The 22825-nt window shown below is 44.3% G+C and overlaps 1 protein-coding gene across 1 annotated transcript in view; it reads left to right on the top strand.

Moving 5' to 3' along the window:
- Window positions 1–525: 525 nt before the first annotated feature.
- The window catches only part of atp7b (ATPase copper transporting beta), a gene marked incomplete at both ends in the record, with an annotated part of 26620 nt that continues 4320 nt past the window's right edge, over window positions 526–22825 (top strand). The window contains 17 exons of the mRNA XM_080834442.1: window positions 526–714; window positions 1792–2788; window positions 3613–3825; window positions 4379–4542; window positions 6306–6467; window positions 6551–6637; window positions 7308–7481; window positions 7686–7919; window positions 8934–9025; window positions 9521–9648; window positions 10087–10241; window positions 11459–11593; window positions 13754–13948; window positions 14442–14624; window positions 16742–16934; window positions 17321–17464; window positions 18014–18156. Of these exons, the coding sequence (XP_080690568.1) occupies window positions 526–714; window positions 1792–2788; window positions 3613–3825; window positions 4379–4542; window positions 6306–6467; window positions 6551–6637; window positions 7308–7481; window positions 7686–7919; window positions 8934–9025; window positions 9521–9648; window positions 10087–10241; window positions 11459–11593; window positions 13754–13948; window positions 14442–14624; window positions 16742–16934; window positions 17321–17464; window positions 18014–18156 (3588 nt within the window). The remainder of the gene's footprint in view (window positions 715–1791; window positions 2789–3612; window positions 3826–4378; window positions 4543–6305; window positions 6468–6550; window positions 6638–7307; window positions 7482–7685; window positions 7920–8933; window positions 9026–9520; window positions 9649–10086; window positions 10242–11458; window positions 11594–13753; window positions 13949–14441; window positions 14625–16741; window positions 16935–17320; window positions 17465–18013; window positions 18157–22825) is intronic.

Raw genomic sequence — 22825 nt, 5'->3', positions numbered from 1 at the left:
CAGTTGAGAGAAACGCCGTTCCTGGTTCAGAGAACGTGGGCGAGTTCATTGAGAACACGTCTAACAATCTTTACCAATCCGTTTGTAAAGTCACGTGTGTAACGGTCATCGAGATAAACTAGTTTACAGCAATACAACACATTACAACAATGAACATTTGCAGCCAATTGGATACATATTTGAAGCTGTAGGCAATTCTGGTGTACCAGAACAATACTGCCATTTCCCATTACAAAATCTAAAATGTTACTGACTGTGATGAACACGCCCCATATCGAAGTATGGATAGGTCTGCTTGGATTTCACAAGGCTGAATCCGAGTGAAGCGCACGGGTCCTTTAAAGTCACAGGAACCGGTATTTGGTGTACTAGTAGTAAATCCTGATGTCTGGTTCAGGTGTCACGAACTTCTAAACGGTGGTGACCGAAAGGGAACAAGTATTCAACATGTTCTTACGGTCAGCGATTACAGAAAATGTGTTATAGCATGTCTTGTAACTGAGCATTGCCAGTCAGTTAGTTAAAATGAAAAAGTTTACATCCAATGTTAAGTCACTGAACAGTTTGACCAGGCATGCTTCAAACAGTGCCGTGGAGCAGGTTTGCATGGTAGACTGTCCCCAGATTAAGCCGATCAGTTTGACACCTGTTTTTGGAGAACATATTTTGGGACCTGTTGGAGTGCTACACAAAGATGGGCAAGAAGCCGTTAAGGTCAGTGTTTTCCCGGTGTATTGTTGCGTATGCTGTAACCAGAGTGATGAGTTGGAAAGTTTAAGTAAATTGTTGTATTTTATTGTTGAGAATGAATTTAGCATAAGTAGCCCATGTGACCTCTGAAGTGCAATGTCTGTCCTCAGACTAGGTCTATTGACTGTACTTTGATCGCCTCTCAGCCCCTCCGCCATAATAAGTGTCCAAAGTTTACTGACTCTCATGTGGAAATTACATTTGTGAGCGCAAAAAGGATTAAATTCCTATAGGCTACCTTTCATTCTGCTTTTTATTTACAATGGCTGTATCTTACAAGTCAGGAGAATCTCATACTAACCTCTCACCTAACGGTGTTTACTCGTTCTCTATGAGTCCCAACAGGACAACAACATTTCTCTGTAAAGATTGTTGTTTTTGTGTTCTACTGAGACTCGTTGCTACTCAGAGGGTTATTAAGTAGGGCCAAACCACACAGTAGAACAATGACTTCTTAACCAACTGCTTGTATATGTTCAAGTTTGTATGTGTTCTGTTCACCATAAGAAAGATAACCATTCCTGTCCACAAAACATCTCTCTGATAGCAGGAGAAACGCCAGCATTTTCAAAACGGAGTGCTGTACATACACATTGGATATGTTTTGTCTTTTATTGTTGTTGCTTTGGTTCATCACAACCAGGACGCGCTTTCTACAGTTATCTCCTTACCAATAAGAGAGAGAGAGAGAGAGAGAGAAAGAAATAGTTGCACATTCAAGAAATGGTTCCCGGCCCCTCCACCACGGCCCCCTCTCTCTATTCAATTCCTTCGGCATTCCGCAGTCACTCCCACACTATTAAACGCAACTGATGGTCATGTGATAAGTGGAACAATCCCTTAATAAGGCCTTTGATGTTGAGATACAAAAGTGAAGTCAGACCATTTTTAAGCGCCAGATTAGTGGCTGGTGAAGTTTGGTGCTTGGGCACTATGCTTCAGTAAAATCAAAAGTCTGTGGATTCCAGTGTATTAACTCATAACACAATTTTTCCTTAACATGTAAATTGATAATTTTTTCATATTTTTTTGTCTTGCCAGCCCAAACAGGACAATGGTGGTGTCAGTGATGCCTGGTCCCCCTCTGGTGTTGGCTTTGATAACTTGGGCTTTGTCCCGGGGAGTCCTTGTGAGATGTGCCCCCAAGCCAGAGTGTTGTGCTGTGGGGCCAGGCACCCTGCTGTGGGGAGAGACACACAGGTTCTGACACCCCCTGTTAAACCTGCCCTGGTGAGGATCAGGGTGGAGGGGATGACATGCCAGTCGTGTGTGCAGTCCATTGAGGGGCGCCTAGGAGAACTGCCTGGTGTCATGGCCATTCAGGTGTCCCTAAGCGACAAGGAAGCCTCTGTGACCTTTGACCCTGGGCAGGTGAGTCCAGAGGAACTGAGGACCCACATTGAGGACATGGGGTTTGACGCCATTCTCACAAGCAGCCCCATTCTAACCTCCTCCCATGGAAGGAAGCTAGAAGTGAATGCAGCTGCAGGGGAAGTGGCTATGGCCCTAGGTGTTGAAGGGATGCATTGTGGGTCTTGTGTGCATAACATCCAAGAGCACGTGTCAGGACTTTTGGGGGTCTGTTCTGTAAGCGTCTCCTTGGAAACAAGGCATATGGACCTGAAGTATGACCCCTCTCTGGTCACCTTGGAGATGGTGAAGGAGCTCGTGGAGGGGATCCCGCCTGGTCATTTTCATGTGACCTTGCCGACCTTGCCAGTGGAAACTCCACCTGGGATCTGGACTACAAGTTCCATGGAGATGATCCCCAGCTCCCAACACCTGAACTCTGCATCCACGTCCCTAACTTCAGACAGTGTTCCTTTTCCGGCTGCTACCATTGGAATCTTAGGGATGACCTGCAACTCTTGTGTGCAGTCCATTGAAGGGATGATATCCCAGAGGCCTGGAGTTCAGTCCATCAGGGTCTCATTAATGAAGGAAAAGGGAATGGTGATCTTTAATCCCACACTGATCAGTGCAGAGGAGCTGAGGGAAGCCATTGAGGATATGGGATTTGAAGCTACACTGGAGAAAGGTATTGTACATACCATTATTTGCACTAATATATAAAGTGTTCACTTGTTTTGCCCATTGATGAGGTACAAGGAATACATCAATGAGAACAAACTGCGTTCTGAGGGATATGTGAATGACCTTTTTTAAATTAAGATTTTGACAAATCTGACGAATGTCCTTTGGTGGCCCTACTTATCTTTTCAATTACAGTGGCCTGTGACATACGATTGTGCAGGTAGTAACAGACTTGTAACACGATCCGTATTCTCTTGTTGTTGTAAGTACTGCATCATTTTTGTGAGATGATGACATTTTTCATGTTTTTCATAATTTAGTACAAAATGCAATTTGTCACACAAACACGCAGCTATCTCAAAGGCTCTTGATAAATTAATTAGCAGCTAATCAAACTCCTCTCCAGGGAATGCAACAAGTGTTTGAACACAGTTCTCCATGGTAACGAGACAAGTGGTGGTTCTTGAGTGTCACATAGCACTCTAGCATACCTCGGAGTAAGCCTTTGCTCGCTCTTAGTGTGCCAGGAATGGCTCTTAGACTCAAAGAGGATTAAATAGGGCCCTTGTTACACAGAATTGTGTCTTAATGTATTCCCTTTTTTTCTTTTGATGAAGCTGGGCTAGTGAAGGTCAGCCAAGCTCAAAGGACACTCAGAAAAGGTCAAATGATTACACAGATTGGTCTACTTGAATGATATGAATGATATAAAATGATGTATCCCTGCTTATCTTCTGTCTTTACATTTATTGAAAACTTTATGACTTTCATTCTTAATGTTTTTACTATTAATATTTACTATATGTTACATGTGTCTTTTCTGTGAAGAGCCCAGCTTCACAGACAAAGGGAAAACCTCTGAACCCAAAGGCCAAATCTCTCCTCACCATCGTCCCCAGCCATCTAATGACTTAGCAGCTACAGTGCCCAGAGACCAGCAGTCTGGGGAAGGGACCACCCAGAGGTGCTTTATCCGTGTGACTGGCATGACTTGTGCCTCCTGTGTGGCCAACATTGAGCGCAGCCTCCTCAAACACAAGGGTGTGTAAGAGGAAATATGTATTTACTATTTACTATTAGTAATTAGTCATGTAAAACTAGACTCTCCAATATGTCACAAATGTGTGTGTGTGTGTGTGTGTGTGTGTGTGTGTGTGTGTGTGTCTGTGTGTGTGTGTGTGTGTGTGTGTCTGTGTGTGTGTGTGTGTGTGTGTGTCTGTGTGTGTGTGTGTGTGTGTGTGTGTTTGTGTGTGTGTGTCTGTGTGTGTGTGTGTGTGTGTGTGTGTGTGTGTGTGTGTGTGTGTCTGTGTGTGTGTCTGTGTGTGTGTTTGTGTGTGTGTTTGTGTGTGTGTGTGTGTGTGTGTGTGTGTGTGTGTGTGTGTCTGTGTGTGTGTCTGTGTGTGTGTTTGTGTGTGTGTATGTGTGTGTGTGTTTGTGTGTGTGTGTGTGTGTCTGTGTGTGTGTGTGTGTGTGTGTGTGTGTGTGTACGTGTGTGTGTACGTGTGTGTGTGTGTATGTGTGTGTGTGTGTGTGTGTGTGTGTGTGTGTGTGTTTGTGTGTGTGTGTGTGTGTGTGTGTGTGTGTGTGTATGCAGGTGTGGTGTCTGTTCTGGTATCCCTGATGGCAGGGAAGGCAGATGTCCGGTATGACCCAAAGGTGCTGGATGCAGTTGAAGTCACCGGATTCATATCCAGTCTTGGCTTCGGTGCCGCGCTCATAGAGACCAATGCAGTTATTGACGGGAAACTGGATCTCGTTGTGAGTGTATGTGTGTGTGTGTGTGTGTGTGTGTGTGTGTGTGTGTGTGTTTACCTTTCATTTTTGGTCTGTGTGGAGTGTATGTCTTATGTAGTATTATGCATTGCATTATTACCTCACAGACAATTCATTTTTTTTAGGGATGCACCGATACCACTTTTTTACAAACCGATACGAGTACGAGTATTTTTATTTGTGTACTTGCCGATACCGAGTACCGATACCGATACTTCCAAGATTTGGTTTCCATGAAAGATTTTATTTTATCCTCTGCAGGTTATGTCAAGCCTATAGTACAACATTAACAGAAGGCTATCCCAAGCCAAAAATAAACAGAGCTTTCTGGTTTAAAAAAAATAAAAATAATAAAAAGAGTCAATATCATCAAATTAGACAAAATTTAAATATAGACAGATGGCAATTTAATTTGCTGCATAGTTAACAACACAGTCTGCTTAACAAAAAGTGAACAGAAATATCCTGGATGAAAAGAACATGAGCACAGTTCAGTTACAAAAGGATCAACAACTCTCTTCCTCCCCTTCTCTCTCTCTCTCTCTCTGTCTGTGTGCGTGCGTGTTTTTTTCTTTTGAAAGACGTCAGTAAAGATTGGTTGCTTGGTCTCTTAAGCCACTGGCATGAGTGAACTTTGTGTGCTTAGCACTATGGTGCGTCTTCAGATGTTTAATCAAATTGCTTGTGTCAAACGAAGTACTTTTCTTTCCGCCCCTCGACACTGTAACAGTGCAGATCTTACACTGTGCCTTACTCCTGTCATCATTTATCTTAAAATGAGTCCAAATCGCCGTTAAGACAGCACAACGGTATAGCGATTTCTTACTAGAGTTTAATGTTGACAATGAACTGGGCTACGTTCTTGCAGCCAAATTGACACTTGCCTGAAGTTTGACTGTGTTAGGGAAGTTGTTTGCAACCTAGCCAACATAGCTATCACAATAACATTGCAAAGAAGTTAACGCAAAAGCACTTAATATTAGCATCAGGCGGAAAAACGAAAAAAAAAACCGAAATACTAGCATCAATGTCCAAGAGTGTTAAAACAACCTTGCTAACATCGCTAACGGGATGTCTTGCTAGCGGCTACTTGCTAGCGGGTGTTTATGACAAAGTCAACAAGATTCCTGAAACACAAGACAAGACAGACGTCCTCTTTAACCCTCACATGTCCTCCTTTCGAGACCTAAATGCGTCCGGGTAAAAGAGGAGAAAACAAATACATTCCCGTCCCCGTCAATCAACCGTAGCAAATGGCAATAATATGTTATAGGCGCAGCGTCTCTAAAGACAGTAGGCTAGCCCCTACACTTTGCCTATGTAACAGCAGTTCTAAGTTAACTGCAAAACATAAAATAGCCGAAGTGAGATAGCACTTACCTTTACTGGAGGTCGTACGTGTTAAGTTTAAAATCTCTAGCGAAACCGTTAGCTTACGCAAGCCACCTCCACACATCGTATCCAAGCTGTTATTTAATTAATTTAAACTGCAAGTTCAACCTCAACTTATCTGTCTGCAATACCGCTCTCGGCCTCTATGCAACTCGCCGCTCTCACACCTGGCAGGCATAGACAGTAGAGGAGAAGAAAACACACGCGTTAAGACGCAACACTGGGTATCGGTTTTTGGTATCGGTAATTTAAAACGAGTACGAGTACGAGTATTTTAACCAAGTATCGACCCGATACCCGATACTGGTATCGGTATCGGTGCATCCCTAATTTTTTTCCTTTTTATTTCTTTTTAGGTGTCTGGCATGACCTGTGCATCATGTATCCATAACATTGAAAACAAACTGCTCGGGACTAAGGGTGTTTTTGAAGTCTCTGTCTCACTGGCAACCAAAAAGGCTCATGTGAAGTTTGACCCAGAACTACTTGGTGCCAGGGACATCATCAGAAGCATTGAGGTACAGTAGGCTAAGCATCTGGGATCAAATTGCAAGACATGGCATCCCAATAGCTCTGATCTCTTTCATTCTCTCGGTGGCAGGCTTTGGGCTTTGGAGCGTCTCTGATCAAAAGTGACGGCTGTGGGAAAAATGAAGCATTGGACCATCGGGAGGAGATTCAGCAGCAAGTATCCCTACTTGTTTCCATAGTATCAGCACCTATTCCAGTTCATCTAAGATGTTGCGAGGGTTTTTTTTGTGATTGATGCGGCCAAAAGTAGCTAAATTTACTGTTGGTATTCTCAAAAACTGCTTTGTTTTTTTGTGTAGAAATATTAATATTATAATGAGAGAATACTCAACCCACAATTGCGGGGAATTGCTTACATTTGCGTGAATTTAGGAAAACGCAAGATCGGTAAATCTAGGAGGGACTGCTGTTCTGTTTACAGTTTCGTCATTATCTTTTTTGTAATAGTTTGCAGTTAATAGGGTGTAGCTTTTAAACATTAGCATGATGTGTGTGTGTGTGTGTGTGTGTGTGTGTGTGTGTGTCTCTGTGTGTGTGTGTGTGTCTGTGTCTGTGCCTGTGTCTGTGTCTGTGTGTGTGTGTGTGTGTGTGTGTGTGTGTGTGTGTCGTGTGTGTGTGTGTGTGTGTGTGTGTGTGTGTGTGTATCGTGTCATGTGTTTGTGTGTGTGTGTGTGTGTGTATCGTGTCACGTGTGTGTGTGTGTGTGTGTGTGTGTGTGTGTATGTGTGTATCGTGTCATGTGTTTGTGTGTGTGTGTGTGTGTGTGTGTGTGTGTATCGTGTCACGTGTGTGTGTGTGTGCATTATTGTGTGTGCAGATGGAAGCAGTCCTTCCTGTTCAGCCTGGTGTTTGGGGTCCCCGTGATGGGTCTGATGATCTATATGATGGTGATGGACAGTCAGCACCAGGAGCACGGAGGCTCCATGCCCCACGGGCAGGACGTCTTTCCGGGACTCTCTATCCTTAACCTCGCCTTCTTCCTGCTCTGCACACCTGTGCAGGTAACACCAAACCAGGAAGTGCTCGCAGTTATCTGGTTCGACTTAAGTTGTCAAGCATCTTAGCATTTAGCATTAAAAACAAAAAAACAAAGCTAAAAAGCTAAATCTGCATTAAAGACGATCAGCATTGAAATGCTATGACATTGATCTTTACATTCTTATTGATCTAGGCTGGCCCTCTCCCTTTCTATCTCTGTCCATCAGATCTTTGGGGGGCGATACTTCTACATTCAGGCATACCGCTCGCTGAAACACAAAGTGGCTAATATGGACGTCCTGATCGTATTGGCCACCACCATCTCGTACATCTACTCCTGCGTTGTCCTATTGGTTGCTATCGCAGAGAAGGCGGAGCAGAGCCCAGTCACCTTCTTCGACACTCCCCCCATGCTGTTCGTCTTCATTAGTCTCGGCCGATGGCTGGAACACGTTGCCAAGGTACCCAGTGGATAACATGACATTTGACCTGTTTATATTTCTACGGATTAGCCAGGAAATGAGTGGGCGAGAGAGTGGGAGGGGGCTGAGAACTAATCCTGGAGGCCAATCATGCACATATGTGATCACTATGGCAATCACAATTCTTACGGTTATGATGGTGGATGTGATTATGATGGACTTTCATTAAGTATTTCATGCCCCTTCAAGTCTGTTCTGAAAAGTAGGTGAATGCAGTTTTTGGTGTCGTTTCTAAAAGTAAAGAGTAAGAGAGACAGAGGGGGGAACTCGAGCACTGCATGGAGCTAGCATCTGCATCAGCACACTCACCATAGACGCTAGCATCTGCATCAGCACACTCACCATAGACGCTAGCATCTGCATCAGCACACTCACCATAGACGCTAGCATCTGCATCAGCACACTCACCATAGACGCTAGCATCTGCATCAGCACACTCACCATAGACGCTAGCATCTGCATCAGCACACTCACCATAGACGCTAGCATCTGCATCAGCACACTCACCATAGACGCTCTTGAAAGCAGAGGAGACAAATAGAGCCACAGTGGACGAGCACACTCACCATAGACGCTCTTGAAAGCAGAGGAGACAAATAGAGCCACAGTGGACGCGCCGTTTATGACCCCTGTGGGCGGGGGCCGGGGCAGATTCAGGTGGTTTATCATGTGATAGCATGTTAAAAGAGTTTTGGCAGAGATTGATCCCGTGACCTGCTTGTGACTCTCTGGTCAAGGTGTCGTCTAAATGACACTGAAGTACACTTCGACCTGCACTGGATGCAGATAACCATATCACCTTTGTTTTGGTTGTGGTTTAAATATGTCCTTAGGGTTTTAATGTGAATGTTAATATTGTGCTGTCCCTGTCCCTGTCCCCAACCTTGTCCTTGTCCTTGTCCTTGTCCTTGTGTCTGTGTCTGTGTCTGTGTCTGTGTCTGTGTCTGTGTCTGTGTCTGTGTCTGTGTCTGTGTCTGTGTCTGTGTCTGTCAGAGTAAGACGTCTGAGGCTCTGGCCAAACTCATGTCCCTGCAAGCGACTGATGCCACCATAGTCACTCTGGGTCCCGACAACTCCATCATAAGGTATGCTGTGCAGTGGTCCTTTGATGACTTTGATGACAAGCGATAATGCTGTCCTGTGTACTTGTATCATCAGTATAGCTGAAGCAGAAGATTGAAGTGTATTGTATGATGGGCATGTGTGTTTGCATTTGTATGTTTGTGGGCACGTGTGTGTGTCTATGTGTTTGTCTGTGTATTTGTACCTGTGCGTGTGTATGTGTGTATGTGCGTGTATGTCTGCATGTGTGTGCATGTGTATGTATGTACGTGTGTGTGTGTGTGTGTGTGTGTGTGTGTATGTGCGTGTTTGTCTGTGTGTGTGTATGTGTGTACGTGTGTGTGTGTGTGTGTGTGTGTGTGTGTGTGTGTGTGTGTGTATGTGCGTGTTTGTCTGTGTGTGTGTGTATGTGTGTGTGTGCGTGCATGTACATACGTGTGTGTGTGTGCGTGCATGTGCGTACGTGTGTGTGTGTGCGTGCATGTGCGTGTGTGTGTGTGTGTGTGTGTATGCTGCAGGGAAGAGCAGGTATCAGTGGATCTTGTCCAGAGGGGTGATGTAGTGAAGGTGGCCCCTGGGGGAAAGTTCCCTGTGGATGGGAAGGTGATCGAGGGCAGCTCCATGGCCGACGAGTCTCTCATTACTGGTTAGAGCTTCCATACAGTACACTCTCATCCCTCACACTCTCCTTCAGGATACACACACTCCCTCCTCACCGACTCGGTTCCTCTTCATCAGCAATCTTTCATTATCACGCTGTTGTTGTTCTCTAAATATTTGTGTTTATTAAATCGAGTCATCTCTTGAAATCTATCAATGCAGTACACTTTAATTCAGTACAGCCTCTTTATGCTTTTCCCAATGAATGTAATGACAAAGTGCATTTGTGTTATTAAATGTACTGTAAGTGTACACTGCGAATTTTACTTGTCTTCAATTTAGTACAGCCTCTTTAGGCTTTACCCAATGAATATTAAATGTACACTGCGGATTTGACTTGGCTTCAGCCCCTGCTAATGTGGTCTCATTGATTGAGTATCAGAATCACTGGTGGAGACACTGACTGATGGGTCTGTATCCTCAGGTGAGCCGATGCCAGTCAGTAAAAGGCCTGGCAGCTATGTGATCGCAGGCTCCATAAACGGCCACGGAGCGCTGCTGGTGGAGGCTACTCACGTTGGCGCCGACACCACACTCAGCCAGATAGTCAAACTGGTCGAGGAGGCCCAGACGTCAAAGGTGAGGAGCACACAGCAACAGACACACACACACACACACTTTCATATGCACACATACACACACACATACACACACACACACACACACACACACACTTTCATATTTGATTGCTTTTATTTGGATCCACAAGACAAGCGACAAGATACAGGATCCAAATACGTCGGGAAGAGTCTTTGACAGGGTGACAGGTCTGATAGGCTAACAAACTTTTACCAGTTATAAAAAAGTTGTAGCCTTACGTCAGCCATATCAAAGTTGAACCCTTTCCCTACATTAACGCTGGTAGTTACAACGGGTGCTGTGGCTAGATGTTCATAGACGTGTGCAGGTAGCAGACATACACACACACACACACACACACAAACACACTCTCATTTGCACACACATACACACTCTCTCTCAAATGCACATATACCCACATAAACACACACACAACATTTTTGTAAGTAAGTAAGTAAGACTTTATTTATATAGCACATTTCATACAAAAGTTGCAATTCAATGTGCTTTACATAAAATCAATAGAGGCAAGCAGCAGGAGCAATACATGGAGTGAAAGATAAATAAAAATGATCAACATCGTATCAGATACTGGTGTTCTGATGATAGGCTTCTTGGATTTCTAAAATCATGATAAAAGGAATAAAAGTCATAAAACCCTTAAAACAGTTTAAAAGAGAAATAGTTAAAATAGTGCAAGTTACAGAGAAATAAATTGTGCCAGATAAAATTAATAAAATGCTTTGGTAAAAAGATAGGTTTAAAGCTGCCTTTTAAAGATGCCTAGCGTGTTTGCTTCCCTAAAAGCACACACACACACAAACCACAGGTGAACACACACATACGTACAAACAAACACTCACCAACACCTAGACGATCATACACACCCGTTAGTGCTCAAATATTTTTGACAATAAATGACACCCACTCTCTGTTACCAATCAGCACCGAGTATGTGCCTGGAATACACGCGAACATACACCGTCACACAGACACACACAGACACACACACACGCACGCACACACGCACGCACACACGCACACACACACACACACACACACACACACAGACACACACACACACAGACACACACACACACACACACACACACAGACACACACACACACACACACACACACACACACACACACACACACACACACACATTCAAACACAACCTTTAATACTCCCATACTCTGCCTTCCAACCTACACAGGCCCCCATCCAGCAGTTTGCTGATAAACTGAGTGGATATTTCGTCCCTTTCATCATCCTCGTCTCCGTGGTAACCCTGGTGGTCTGGCTCATCATTGGGTTTCTTGACTTCGACATTGTTGCAGAATATTTTCCTGTGAGTTCAATTTTGGCTGTTGTCTATGAATGTGTACATTAAAGCATACTGTATGAAATCGGTTTGCTCTAAGTCTGTTAATAAGGTCAAATGTATATTTTCTAAATATATTTTGCATGCATATGTATTGAAGCAGCTCTGGCATTATTTTTCGGACTGATTTAGTATTAGCTGACTGGGTCAGGGCCTTTCAACATGCTGATATAGAAATATCTTTGCATGTTTGCACGCATGTTTCTGTTATGCTTATGTTAATATTTAAATTTGTTTTTAATTTTATTGTATTATTATAGTTATTTTCTAATATGTAGGCACTCTGAGATTCCTTTGAATGAAAAGTGCTTTAAAAATAAAATGAATTATTATTTATTATTATGTCATTTTGAATGTATGGGTTGGTGCTCGCGGACTGTGAACACATACATGATGCATTGTCTGTGTGTTCTTTCTACCGTGTCACCAGGGCTATGATAAAAACATCCCATGTTCATGTGTGTGTGTGTGGGTGTGTGTTCATGTGTGTGTGTGTGTGTGTTCATGTGTGTGTGTGTGTGTGTGTGTGTGTGTGTGTGTGGGTGTGTGTTCATGTGTGTGTGTGTGTGTGTGTGTGTGTGTGTGTGTGTGTGTGTGTGGGTGTGTGTTCATGTGTGTGTGTGTGCAGGGGCGGATCTAGCCATTTTGGGGCCCTAGGCAAAATATAGACATGGGGCCCTCATTTTTGAAACACGTACACAAAACAAATAACCTCCCAATACTCTTAGAATCGCAATAAACCCATAGTGCACCGCCACTCAACTCTCCACAGTAAAATCAGTTTCAGATTTCTCCAGCTTTTGCCAAAATTACATGTTTATTACTCAGATCAAACAAGAGAGAGAGAGATTAGAATTTCCATTCTTTGCCAGAGATACAAAATGATCTTGCACTTAACAGAACTAAAATACAAAATGGATATGAGTCTATGAAAACCACCATTTACATTTAAACAGGACCAATGAAAAGATTTTGTGTGTGGACAGGAATAACAGTGGCTGTGTGTGTGAGTGAGAGACAGGCAAAGCAGTGGTTCAGTGTGAGTGAGTGAGTGAGTGAGTGACAAGCTAAGGTGCGCTCGGCCAAGTGTATAATAATGGCGATCAGACGTTTCAAGATCTCTCTCCATTTGTTTACTTCGTTCACAAACAGCTCTTGATTTACATGATCTATGGCTTTACCTGTTTGGAGCCGTTGCTGAAGCGTTCGCCAAACAGCCATATTTGCGAGGTGATCAGCAGACTTCTCGTGTTCTTTTAGGAAGGCTGATACATTTTTCCAGTCGTTCGTGCCGTCAATTTCGGCAGTGTATCTGTTACAGAACCTGTTATCTATCTGCCGAGCAAATGTCAGGCTCATATACAAAAACATTAACGTGAATTAATTGATGCTAATACCTAGCGCAGTCTCTGTAATTTCCCCTATACGTTAGTATTAAGCTAACGTATTTTCTATCACAGTTTAAACACGCAATGCTATGTGAAACGAATGTTACGAGATGAGATTACTAAAATGTATTCTGCATGTCTGCTCAGTTTTACAGTGCTACCCAAGTAAAGGTTTGAAAATAACTTCAAGCTTCAGACTTTCTGTTAGGGAAACTCTATTGTTCTGGAGGTTTATTGCTTTGCAACAAGGGCAACGTTTCTAGGGATCCCTCTGCTTTGGTTTGAAGTAACGTTATTTCGCGCTGCGTGCGTTACTACGTGATCATATTCTGGACTAGTCCAATGCACAATGGAGGGGAGCATGTGTGCTGGAAAATTATTATTTAGGCATTAGTTCGGCGTTATGTTGATATTTTTGTTATTTTTTTCTACTAGAAATGTGTGTTTTTTTTTTACTTTACATAAGTAATGGCTGGGGGGGTCAGATTTTGGTGGCCCCTAATAAAGACAGATTTGGTTGGGGCCCTAGGCACTTGCCTAGGTTTGCCTAATGGAAGATCCGCCTCTGTGTGTGTGTGTGTGTGTGTGTCTGTGTGTTCTTACTACCGCGTCACCAGGGCTATGATAAAAACATCCCATGTTCATGTGTGTGTGTGTGTGTGTGTGTGTGTGTGTGTTCATGTGTGTGTGTGTGTGTGTGGGTGTGTGTGTGTGTGTGTTCTTACTACTGTGTCACCAGGGCTATGATAAAAACATCCCCCGCACAGACGTGATTGTGCGCTTCGCCTTCCAGACCTCGCTCACGGTCCTGTCCATCGCCTGCCCCTGCGCCCTCGGCCTGGCGACCCCCACTGCTGTGATGGTGGGCACGGGCGTGGGCGCCCAGAATGGCATCCTCATCAAGGGAGGGGAGCCCCTGGAGATGGCACACAAGGCAAGGCACTTATCTGTCACCTACCTCCCTAGCCCAACGAAGCTAACACTTTTCACGATTACTTTTAATAACATTAAGACTTACAATTGTGTCTTTTATGCCCCAGATGGGATGTTATGTGTCTACTTTACTTACTTTGAGATAGGCATATGCAATACACAAAATCACTGGTGGATTCTGTTTCTCTGAACTGTACAACACTCACAGTACATCTGGTTGGGATGTTGGTAGGAACACTACAAAACTGTACTGATGAGGCTCATAACATAAAAAAGTGACAACCCTTATAAATGTTTTCTTTAAAATCTGATGTGTTGTTTTCCTGAGCCCTCTAGTGGCCTACCACTGAATTGCACTTGCAAAAAAAAAAAAGTTATGGTTATTCCTTTGTGTTAACTCTTCAAATCAGGGCTTTTCTAATGGGACAGCATGGCCTCCTAGGGTCCTATCTCTTATGTATCTGGTGGACTGACATGTCTACTTTCCTCTCCAGATCAAGGCAGTGATGTTTGATAAGACGGGCACTATCACCATTGGGGTGCCGAAGGTGACGCGGGTGCTAGTGCTGTGGGACCAGGCCCGCATGCCCCTGCGCAAGGTTCTGGCTGTCGTGGGCACAGCTGAGGCCAGCAGTGAACACCCACTGGGCATGGCCGTCACCAAGCACTGCAAACAGGTGAGAGAGGGTGTGTGTGTGTGTGTGTGTGTGTGTGTGTGTGTGTGTGTGTGTGTGTGTGTGTGTGTGTGTGTGTGTGTGTGTGTGTGTGTGTGTGTGTGTGTGTGTGCATTTGCTTGCATTGGCAAGAATGAAGAGAATTCAACAAAGACAAGGCGAATGTCTCGCACAAAAGTGTACAGTTCATTTTCTGTAGGGTGCACTTACTAAGTATATGTAACACGAGCAGTCATCCACCGTGCTGATTTCAACATTTGCACAAAGTCTGTGGATGCACTTAATTTGTGCTGTATAATATTCATTTGCTTTTCATTTGACTTAATTATAGCACATTAGGTCGGAGGGTAGTTATTTTTTATGAGTGTATGGGTGAGATTCCGTCCATAAATCTTGAGAGGTTGGCTGACCGTTGTTCTATTGTGCTATCCTTTTGTGTGGGTATCTGTCTTAGAAAGTGTGTGGGAGTAAAACGTTCTGTGTGTGTGAGTGCGTGTGTGTGTGAGTGTGCATGCATTTATTTGTGTGGGTGAGTGTGTTTGTGTGTCTCTGTATGTGTCTGAGCTGTGTTTAACTTTCTGTGTGCATGTGTGTTTGTGTTTGTGTGTGTGTGTGTGCATGTGTTGTTAGTAAGTGCTTGTGATTGTATTTCACTCTCGCTTGCTTGCGTGTGTGTGTGTGTGATGGTGAGTGTGTTTTACTCTCTCTCCCTCACTCTGTGTGTGGGTTTGTGTTATGGCGTGTGTGTTAAACTCTCTCTCTCTCACTCTGCGTGTGTGTGTGTGTGTGTGATAGTGAGTGTGTTTAACTCTCTCTCTCGCTCTCACTCTGCATGCGTGTGTGTGTCTGTGTAATAGTGAGTGTGTTTAACTCTCGCTCCCTCACTCTTCGTGTGTGTGTGTGTTTAATGCCCAATTTATGCTCAGAGGCGCAAGAGGCCCTTGCAAGCCCCAAGCGCGTCTTTTCACGTCTTGCGTGTGTCGGCCAATTTTTATAGACTTTGCCAAAATTTACACAACATTTACACAAGCCTCGCAGCCTGCAAGGCTGTGATTGGTCTGCTGGTCGGTTGACTGTGTCCTGTCTGGATGTCTATTACCCATCGTAATGAACCGAAACCACTTGTAATGAACCAAAGTTTGTTTGAATTTACTTTGATGAATATGCTATTCGCTAGCGCGGTCTCTAGCTAACGTAGTTTCTATCACAGTTTAAACATGCAATGCTATGTGAAACGAATGTTACGAGATGAGATTACTAAAATGTATTCTGCATGTCTGCATGTCTGCTCAGTTTTACAGTGCTACCCAAGTAAACAAAAACATTAATGTGAATTAAACTTTACTCCACCTATGGTTCTGGACGTGAATTGCTTTGCAAACCGGGCAACCTTTTTGGTAGCATGAACTGCTATGAGTACATTTACACAACAATGTGACACCGTTGCAGAAGCAAGCGCCGGCCTTAACTCTCTCTCCCTCACTCTGTGTGTCCGTGTGTGTGTGTGTGTGTGTGTGTGTGTGTGTGTGTGTGTGTGTGTGTGTAATAGTGAGTGTGTTTAACTCTCTCTCCCTCACTCTGCGTGTGTGTGTGTGTGTGTGTTTAACTCTCTCTCCTTCACTCTGTGTGTGTGTGTGTGTGTGTGTGTGTGTAATAGTGAGTGTGTTTAACTCTCTCTCCCTCACTCTGTGTGTGCGTGTGTGTGTGTGTGTGTGTGTGTGTGTGTGTAATAGTGAGTGTGTTTAACTCTCTCTCCCTCACTCTGTGTGTGTGTGTGTGTTTAACTCTCTCTCCCTCACTCTGTGTGTGTGTGTGTGTGTGTGTGTGTGTGTGTGTGTGTGTGTGTGTGTGTGTGTGTGTAATAGTGAGTGTTTAACTCTCTCTCCCTCACTCTGCGTGTGTGTGTGTGTGTGTTTAACTCTCTCTCCCTCACTCTGTGTGTGTGTTTAACTCTCTCTCCTTCACTCTGTGTGTGCGTGTGTGTGTGTGTGTGTGTGTGTGTGTGTGTGTGTGTATAATAGTGAGTGTTTAACTCTCTCTCACTCACTCTGCGTGTGTGTGTGTGTGTTTAACTCTCTCTCCTTCACTCTCTGTGTGTGTGGGCGGACGGATATGTGCAGGAGTTGGACAGCAAGACTCTGGGGTTCTGCCATGACTTCCAGGCAGTGCCAGGCTGTGGAATCAGCTGCAGGGTCTCCAACATCGACGAGCTGCTGCGCACTCTGGACCCGACGAGCATCAGCCTAGAGACCCACCTCACCATACAGGGGGCCACTACAGATGAGAGCAGCCTGCTCAATGGATCTGAACCTGGTCAGGAGAAAAACACTCTACATGGACCTTTTCATACATGCAAGTTTTGTGAGAGCGTTGGCAGACAATTCACAGATTTAGCTGTGCTGCCAGGAAGAAAAGTTCTGTATAAAAGTATCGTACACAGTTCAATCTGGTCTTCGACAAAGCCTTGCCCATCCATATCCCACCATCTTAAATATATAAGTCTAGAGACCAATAAGAAAAAGGAGTGATTCTGTGACTTGATAAATATAGGCTCTGGTATTTGTGGGGTGTAATTAATGATATTCTATTTTTAATGACGTTTAAGGTACATTACCTTTAGGTGTGTGATCGTGAGTGATTGTATGTGTGCGTTTTTGTGTGTGTCTACGTGTATGTTTGTGTGTGACGGTGTGTGTTAGCGTGTATCCCAGGCACATACTCGGTGCTAATTGGTAACAGAGAGTGGATGAGGCGTAATGCTCTACACATCACCACTGATGTGGATGAAGCCATGACCAGCCATGAAACCAAAGGACAGACTGCCATCCTAGTGGCCATAGACGGTACAGCCCAGTCATCTCTCCCTTTTGCACATTCAACCCATTCTGGAATTATTAATCCTGTCAATTAAAGGGTACCATTTTGCTGGTAGTGGTTTAGCTGACAGCTAAATAGTTCATCGCTCCGCTATCAAGAAATAATTAACCCTTCAATCAGAAAACTAGTTAAAGTTAAAATTGCATTTAATTATAAGATACACTTTATTTTGTATAGTCTATAGACTTTACAGATGGTTTGTTAAGTTCAAGTTTAGTCTTTTCTAATTGTTCACTGAACATCCCCTTAATCAAACCCAGCCCCTCACCCCATTAACCATAAATTGCAGTTGATAGAGTTTCAACAGATAGTTTATTCTCTGAGCATCTGTAGATAGTCCATAGGGGGAATGTTCTAGTTCATCACTCTGATATCAATACATAATTACCCTTCCATTCCTCTGCTCCTCAGAAGTGAATCTTCCATAGGGCCATACTGTGACTTTGTTAAAGATGCCTTGCATGTTTCCTGCTGGCGCTGTGCTTCCTCTCTCCTCCTGTGTGTTTCCCTCTCAGGGGTGCTGTGTGCCATGTTGGCCATAGCTGACACGGTGAAGCCAGAGTCTGCGCTGGCTGTCCACACCCTACGCAGCATGGGCATCGATGTTGTGATGATCACAGGGGACAACCGTCGCACCGCTAAAGCCATCGCTACACAGGTGCGTAACTAGTCTCAGGACAGAGTGACAACCACCGCACCGCTAAAGCCATCGCTACACAGGTGCGTAACTAGTCTCAGGACAGAGTGACAACCGTCGCACCGCTAAAGCCATCGCTACACAGGTGCGTAACTAGTCTCAGGACAGAGTGACAACCGTTGCACAGCTAAAGCCATCGCTACACAGGTGCGTAAGTAGTCTCAGGACAGAGTGACAACCGTCGCACCGCTAAAGCCATCGCTACACAGGTGCGTAACTAGTCTCAGGACAGAGTGACAACCGTCGCACCGCTAAAGCCATCGCTACACAGGTGCGTAAGTAGTCTCAGGACAGAGTGACAACCGTCGCACCGCTAAAGCCATCGCTACACAGGTGCATAACTAGTCTCAGGACAGAGGGACAACCGTCGCACCGCTAAAGCCATCGCAACACAGGTGCGTAACTAGTCTCAGGACAGAGTGACAACCGTCGCACCGCTAAAGCCATCGCTACACAGGTGCGTAAGTAGTCTCAGGACAGACTGACAACCGTCGCACCGCTAAAGCCATCGCTACACAGGTGCGTAACTACTCTCAGGACAGAGTGACAACCGTCGCACCGCTAAAGCCATCGCTACACAGGTGCGTAACTAGTCTCAGGACAGAGTGACAACCGCCGCACCGCTAGAGCCATCGCTACACAGGTGCGTAACTAGTCTCAGGACAGAGTGACAACCGTCGCACCGCTAAAGCCATCGCTATACAGGTGCGTAACTAGTCTCAGGACAGAGTGACAACCGTCGCACCGCTAAAGCCATCGCTACACAGGTGCGTAACTACTCTCAGGACAGAGTGACAACCGTCGCACCGCTAAAGCCATCGCTACACAGGTGCGTAACTAGTCTCAGGACAGAGTGACAACCACCGCACCGCTAAAGCCATCGCTACACAGGTGCGTAACTAGTCTCAGGACAGAGTGACAACCACCGCACCGCTAAAGCCATCGCTACACAGGTGCGTAACTAGTCTCAGGACAGAGGGACAACCGTCGCACCACTAAAGCCATCGATACACAGGTGCGTAATTAGTCTCAGGACAGAGTGACAACCGTCGCACCGCTAAAGCCATCGCTAAACAGGTGCGTAACTAGTCTCAGGACAGAGTGACAACCGTCGCACCGCAAAAGCCATCGCTACACAGGTGCGTAACTAGTCTCAGGACAGAGTGACAACCGTCGCACCGCTAAAGCCATCGCTACACAGGTGCGTAACTAGTCTCAGGACAGAGTGACAACCGTCGCACCGCTAAAGCCATCGCTACACAGGTGCGTAACAAGTCTCAGGACAGAGTGACAACCGTCGCACCGCTAAAGTTTTCTGACTGAGTGACTGTGTCAGTAAAGTTTATGAGTAGGGATGGGCATTCGATTAAATTGTCTTAATCGATCGTCGGGAGAATTAACGATCGATTTTCGATTAATCATTAAAACAAATATATCAAAAATGCATCGCTACACAGGTGCGTAACTAGTCTCAGGACAGAGTGACAACCACCGCACCGCTAAAGCCATCGCTACACAGGTGCGTAACTAGTCTCAGGACAGAGTGACAACCACCGCACCGCTAAAGCCATCGCTACACAGGTGCGTAACTAGTCTCAGGACAGAGTGACAACCGTCGCACCGCTAAAGCCATCGCTACACAGGTGCGTAACTAGTCTCAGGACAGAGTGACAACCGTCGCACCGCTAAAGCCATCGCTACACAGGTGCGTAACTAGTCTCAGGACAGAGTGACAACCGTCGCACCGCTAAAGCCATCGCTACACAGGTGCGTAACTAGTCTCAGGACAGAGTGACAACCGTCGCACCGCTAAAGCCATCGCTACACAGGTGCGTAACTAGTCTCAGGACAGAGTGACAACCGTCGCACCGCTAAAGCCATCGCTACACAGGTGCGTAACTAGTCTCAGGACAGAGTGACAACCGTCACACCGCTAAAGCCATCGCTAAACAGGTGCGTAACTAGTCTCGGGACAGAGTGACAACCGTCACACCGCTAAAGCCATTGCTAAACAGGTGCGTAACTAGTCTCGGGACAGAGTGACAACCCTCGCACCGCTAAAGCCATCGCTACACAGGTGCGTAACTAGTCTCAGGACAGAGTGACAACCACCGCACCGCTAAAGCCATCGCTACACAGGTGCGTGATTTGTCTCACTTTTCTGACGGAGTGACAACCGTCGCAACGCTAAAGCCATCGCTAAACAGGTGCTTAATTTGTCTCAGTTTTCTGACCGAGTGACTGTGCCAGTAAAGTTTATGACGTTAATCTGTTATATTTATACCTGAGGATGTGGCGTTTATCTGCGCTGATGTGTTTGTACGTATATGTGTGAATACATTTGTACTCGTGTGTGTACATCCCCACCTGTGTGTAGGACTCATGGGCACCCAATGCATCAGTGTTTGGGCCAGTGTATGTGGGCTATATGTAACACCTTTTTGTGCATACATACATTGAAGCTTGAATGCGTAGAATCTGTACACATGGTGGAGTGTCGCTTCCCTCTAGAATGACGGGTTTAATAAATCCTGTATGTACGTGTATGTATGGTTTATGTACAGTGCCTTGCATAAGTATTCACCCCCTTGGATGTTTTACCATTTTATTGCTTTTACAAATCATTCATGGTCAATATAAGTTGCCTTTTTTGACCCCAAAAAAATCACAAAAAAGACCTCTTTAATGTCAAAGTGAAAACAGATTTCTACACAGTAATGTCAATTAAATTAAAATATGTAATGTGAAATAAGTGATTGTATAAGTATTCACCCCCTTTAAAGTGACTGACCTAATTCAACAGAGGTCCAGCCAATTGGTGCTAGTAGTCTCACAATTAGTGGAATGGGGATCAGTGTGCAGTGAATATGTCTCAAGTGAATGTAATATAACGACACCTGTGTCTGGAAGGTCCATTCACAGGTCAGTAGTCAGTAATCAGTATTCCTGGCTACCGTTACACCATGAAGACAAAAGAACACTCTGGGCAACTCAGAGAAGAGGTTATTGAAAAGTATAAGTCAGGGGAAGGATGCAAAAAAATGTCCTAGGCACTAAACATCCCCTGGAATTCTGTTAAATCCATCATCAAGAAATGGAAGGAATATGGCACATGTGTAAATCTGCCTAGAGCAGGCCGTCCTCACAAATTGAGTGACCGTGCAAGAAGGAGACTAGTAAGAGAGGCCACCAAGACACCTTTGACTACTCTGAAGGAGTATCCATTAGGGATGCAAATTATCGATTAATTCATTAATCATTAGTTGATAATCTTATCGATCTACTTTCGATTAATTGATAAGCGGCGTTTTTCACCTGAGTTTCAGTGCTTCAATAGGGCCTTTACAAATATCAGCTAAATAGTTGAGTTATTATATTACATTACATTATGATAATTATATTCTATTCTATTCTATTATACATTCCTCAAGTAATTATGCATTAGGAAAAGAAAGCAGAAAAGTTTTTTTTATGGTATAACAAAATACATTCTTTAATTTAAAACAAAGAAATAAATTATGGACTGGCTCAGTTCTTGCATTTGAAACAGACATAAAAAAAAAAAAGAATAGAAGAAATTAAATAGAGAGCCAAACAGAATATTATTGAGCCTATCTTGTAACTATATATGTAATCTTGTATCTAACTTGTGGATAGATTATGAAGAAACTGCATCTAGGCTATTACAAGCTAAATTTAACTCGCGCTCACGTTAGTGAGGGATAGAGTAGTTACATTCTTAATGGCAAGCCATCAGGCAAAGGTAAGCTAGCCCGCTAACGAGCTAGGTATCTAATATCATTAAGCCTGAGTGAGCTAGTCCGCTATCAAGCTAAATAGCCAACTCAACTCTTACTTACTTACTAACTCTCATGAGCCAAACTCGCGGGCACACGTTAGCGTGGGAGTAGACAGAGATATTCATATTCATAGCAAGGTGAGCTAGCCCGCTAACGAGCTAGGTAGCTAACTCTATGAAGTCTAGGTGAGCTAGCCCGCTAACGAACTAATAGCTAACTTGAGTTTTAAGACTACAGCCTTAACTCGTGGCAGTAACCAGGTGAACTGGTGGTGCCATGCAGGACAGCAGCATGCACAGTGTTCAAATGATAACTGAGTGAGCTAGTGGAACTATTGTATTTCAATACCGCATTACACAGAGAACATTTGACTTCTTTGCCTGAATTAACAATGTTGAAGTGGTCCCACACCGCACTTCTTCTCGCTCGCTTCATTCTAGCGATTAATCGTGATTAATACATTTTGATCGAGCAACCTCTTAATCGACAATTAATCTAAAGTCGATTAATCATTTGCATCCCTAGTATCCATAAAGCTTTGATTGGTGAAGAACCCGGGCAACAGTGGTTGTATGCAGAGTCTCTCCCATTTCACCTGCTGAGGTTTGTAACTCCTTGCTTGAAGCTTGTCATAGGTGTCTTGGTTGCCTCTTACCAGTCTCCTTCTTGCACGGTCATTGTGAGACTACTAGCACCAATTGGCTGGACCTCTGTTGAATTAGGTCAGTCACTTTAAAGGGGGGTGAATACTCATGCAATCACTTATTTCACATTACATATTTTTATTTAATTGACATTACTGTGTAGAAATCTGTTTTCACTTTGACATT

This window comes from Sprattus sprattus (assembly GCF_963457725.1).
Source record: "Sprattus sprattus genome assembly, chromosome: 3".
In the NCBI taxonomy this organism is placed as follows: Eukaryota; Metazoa; Chordata; class Actinopteri; order Clupeiformes; family Clupeidae; genus Sprattus; species Sprattus sprattus.
The sequence above is the reverse complement of the archived record's forward strand: the minus strand, read 5'-3'. Positions and strand labels throughout refer to the sequence as shown.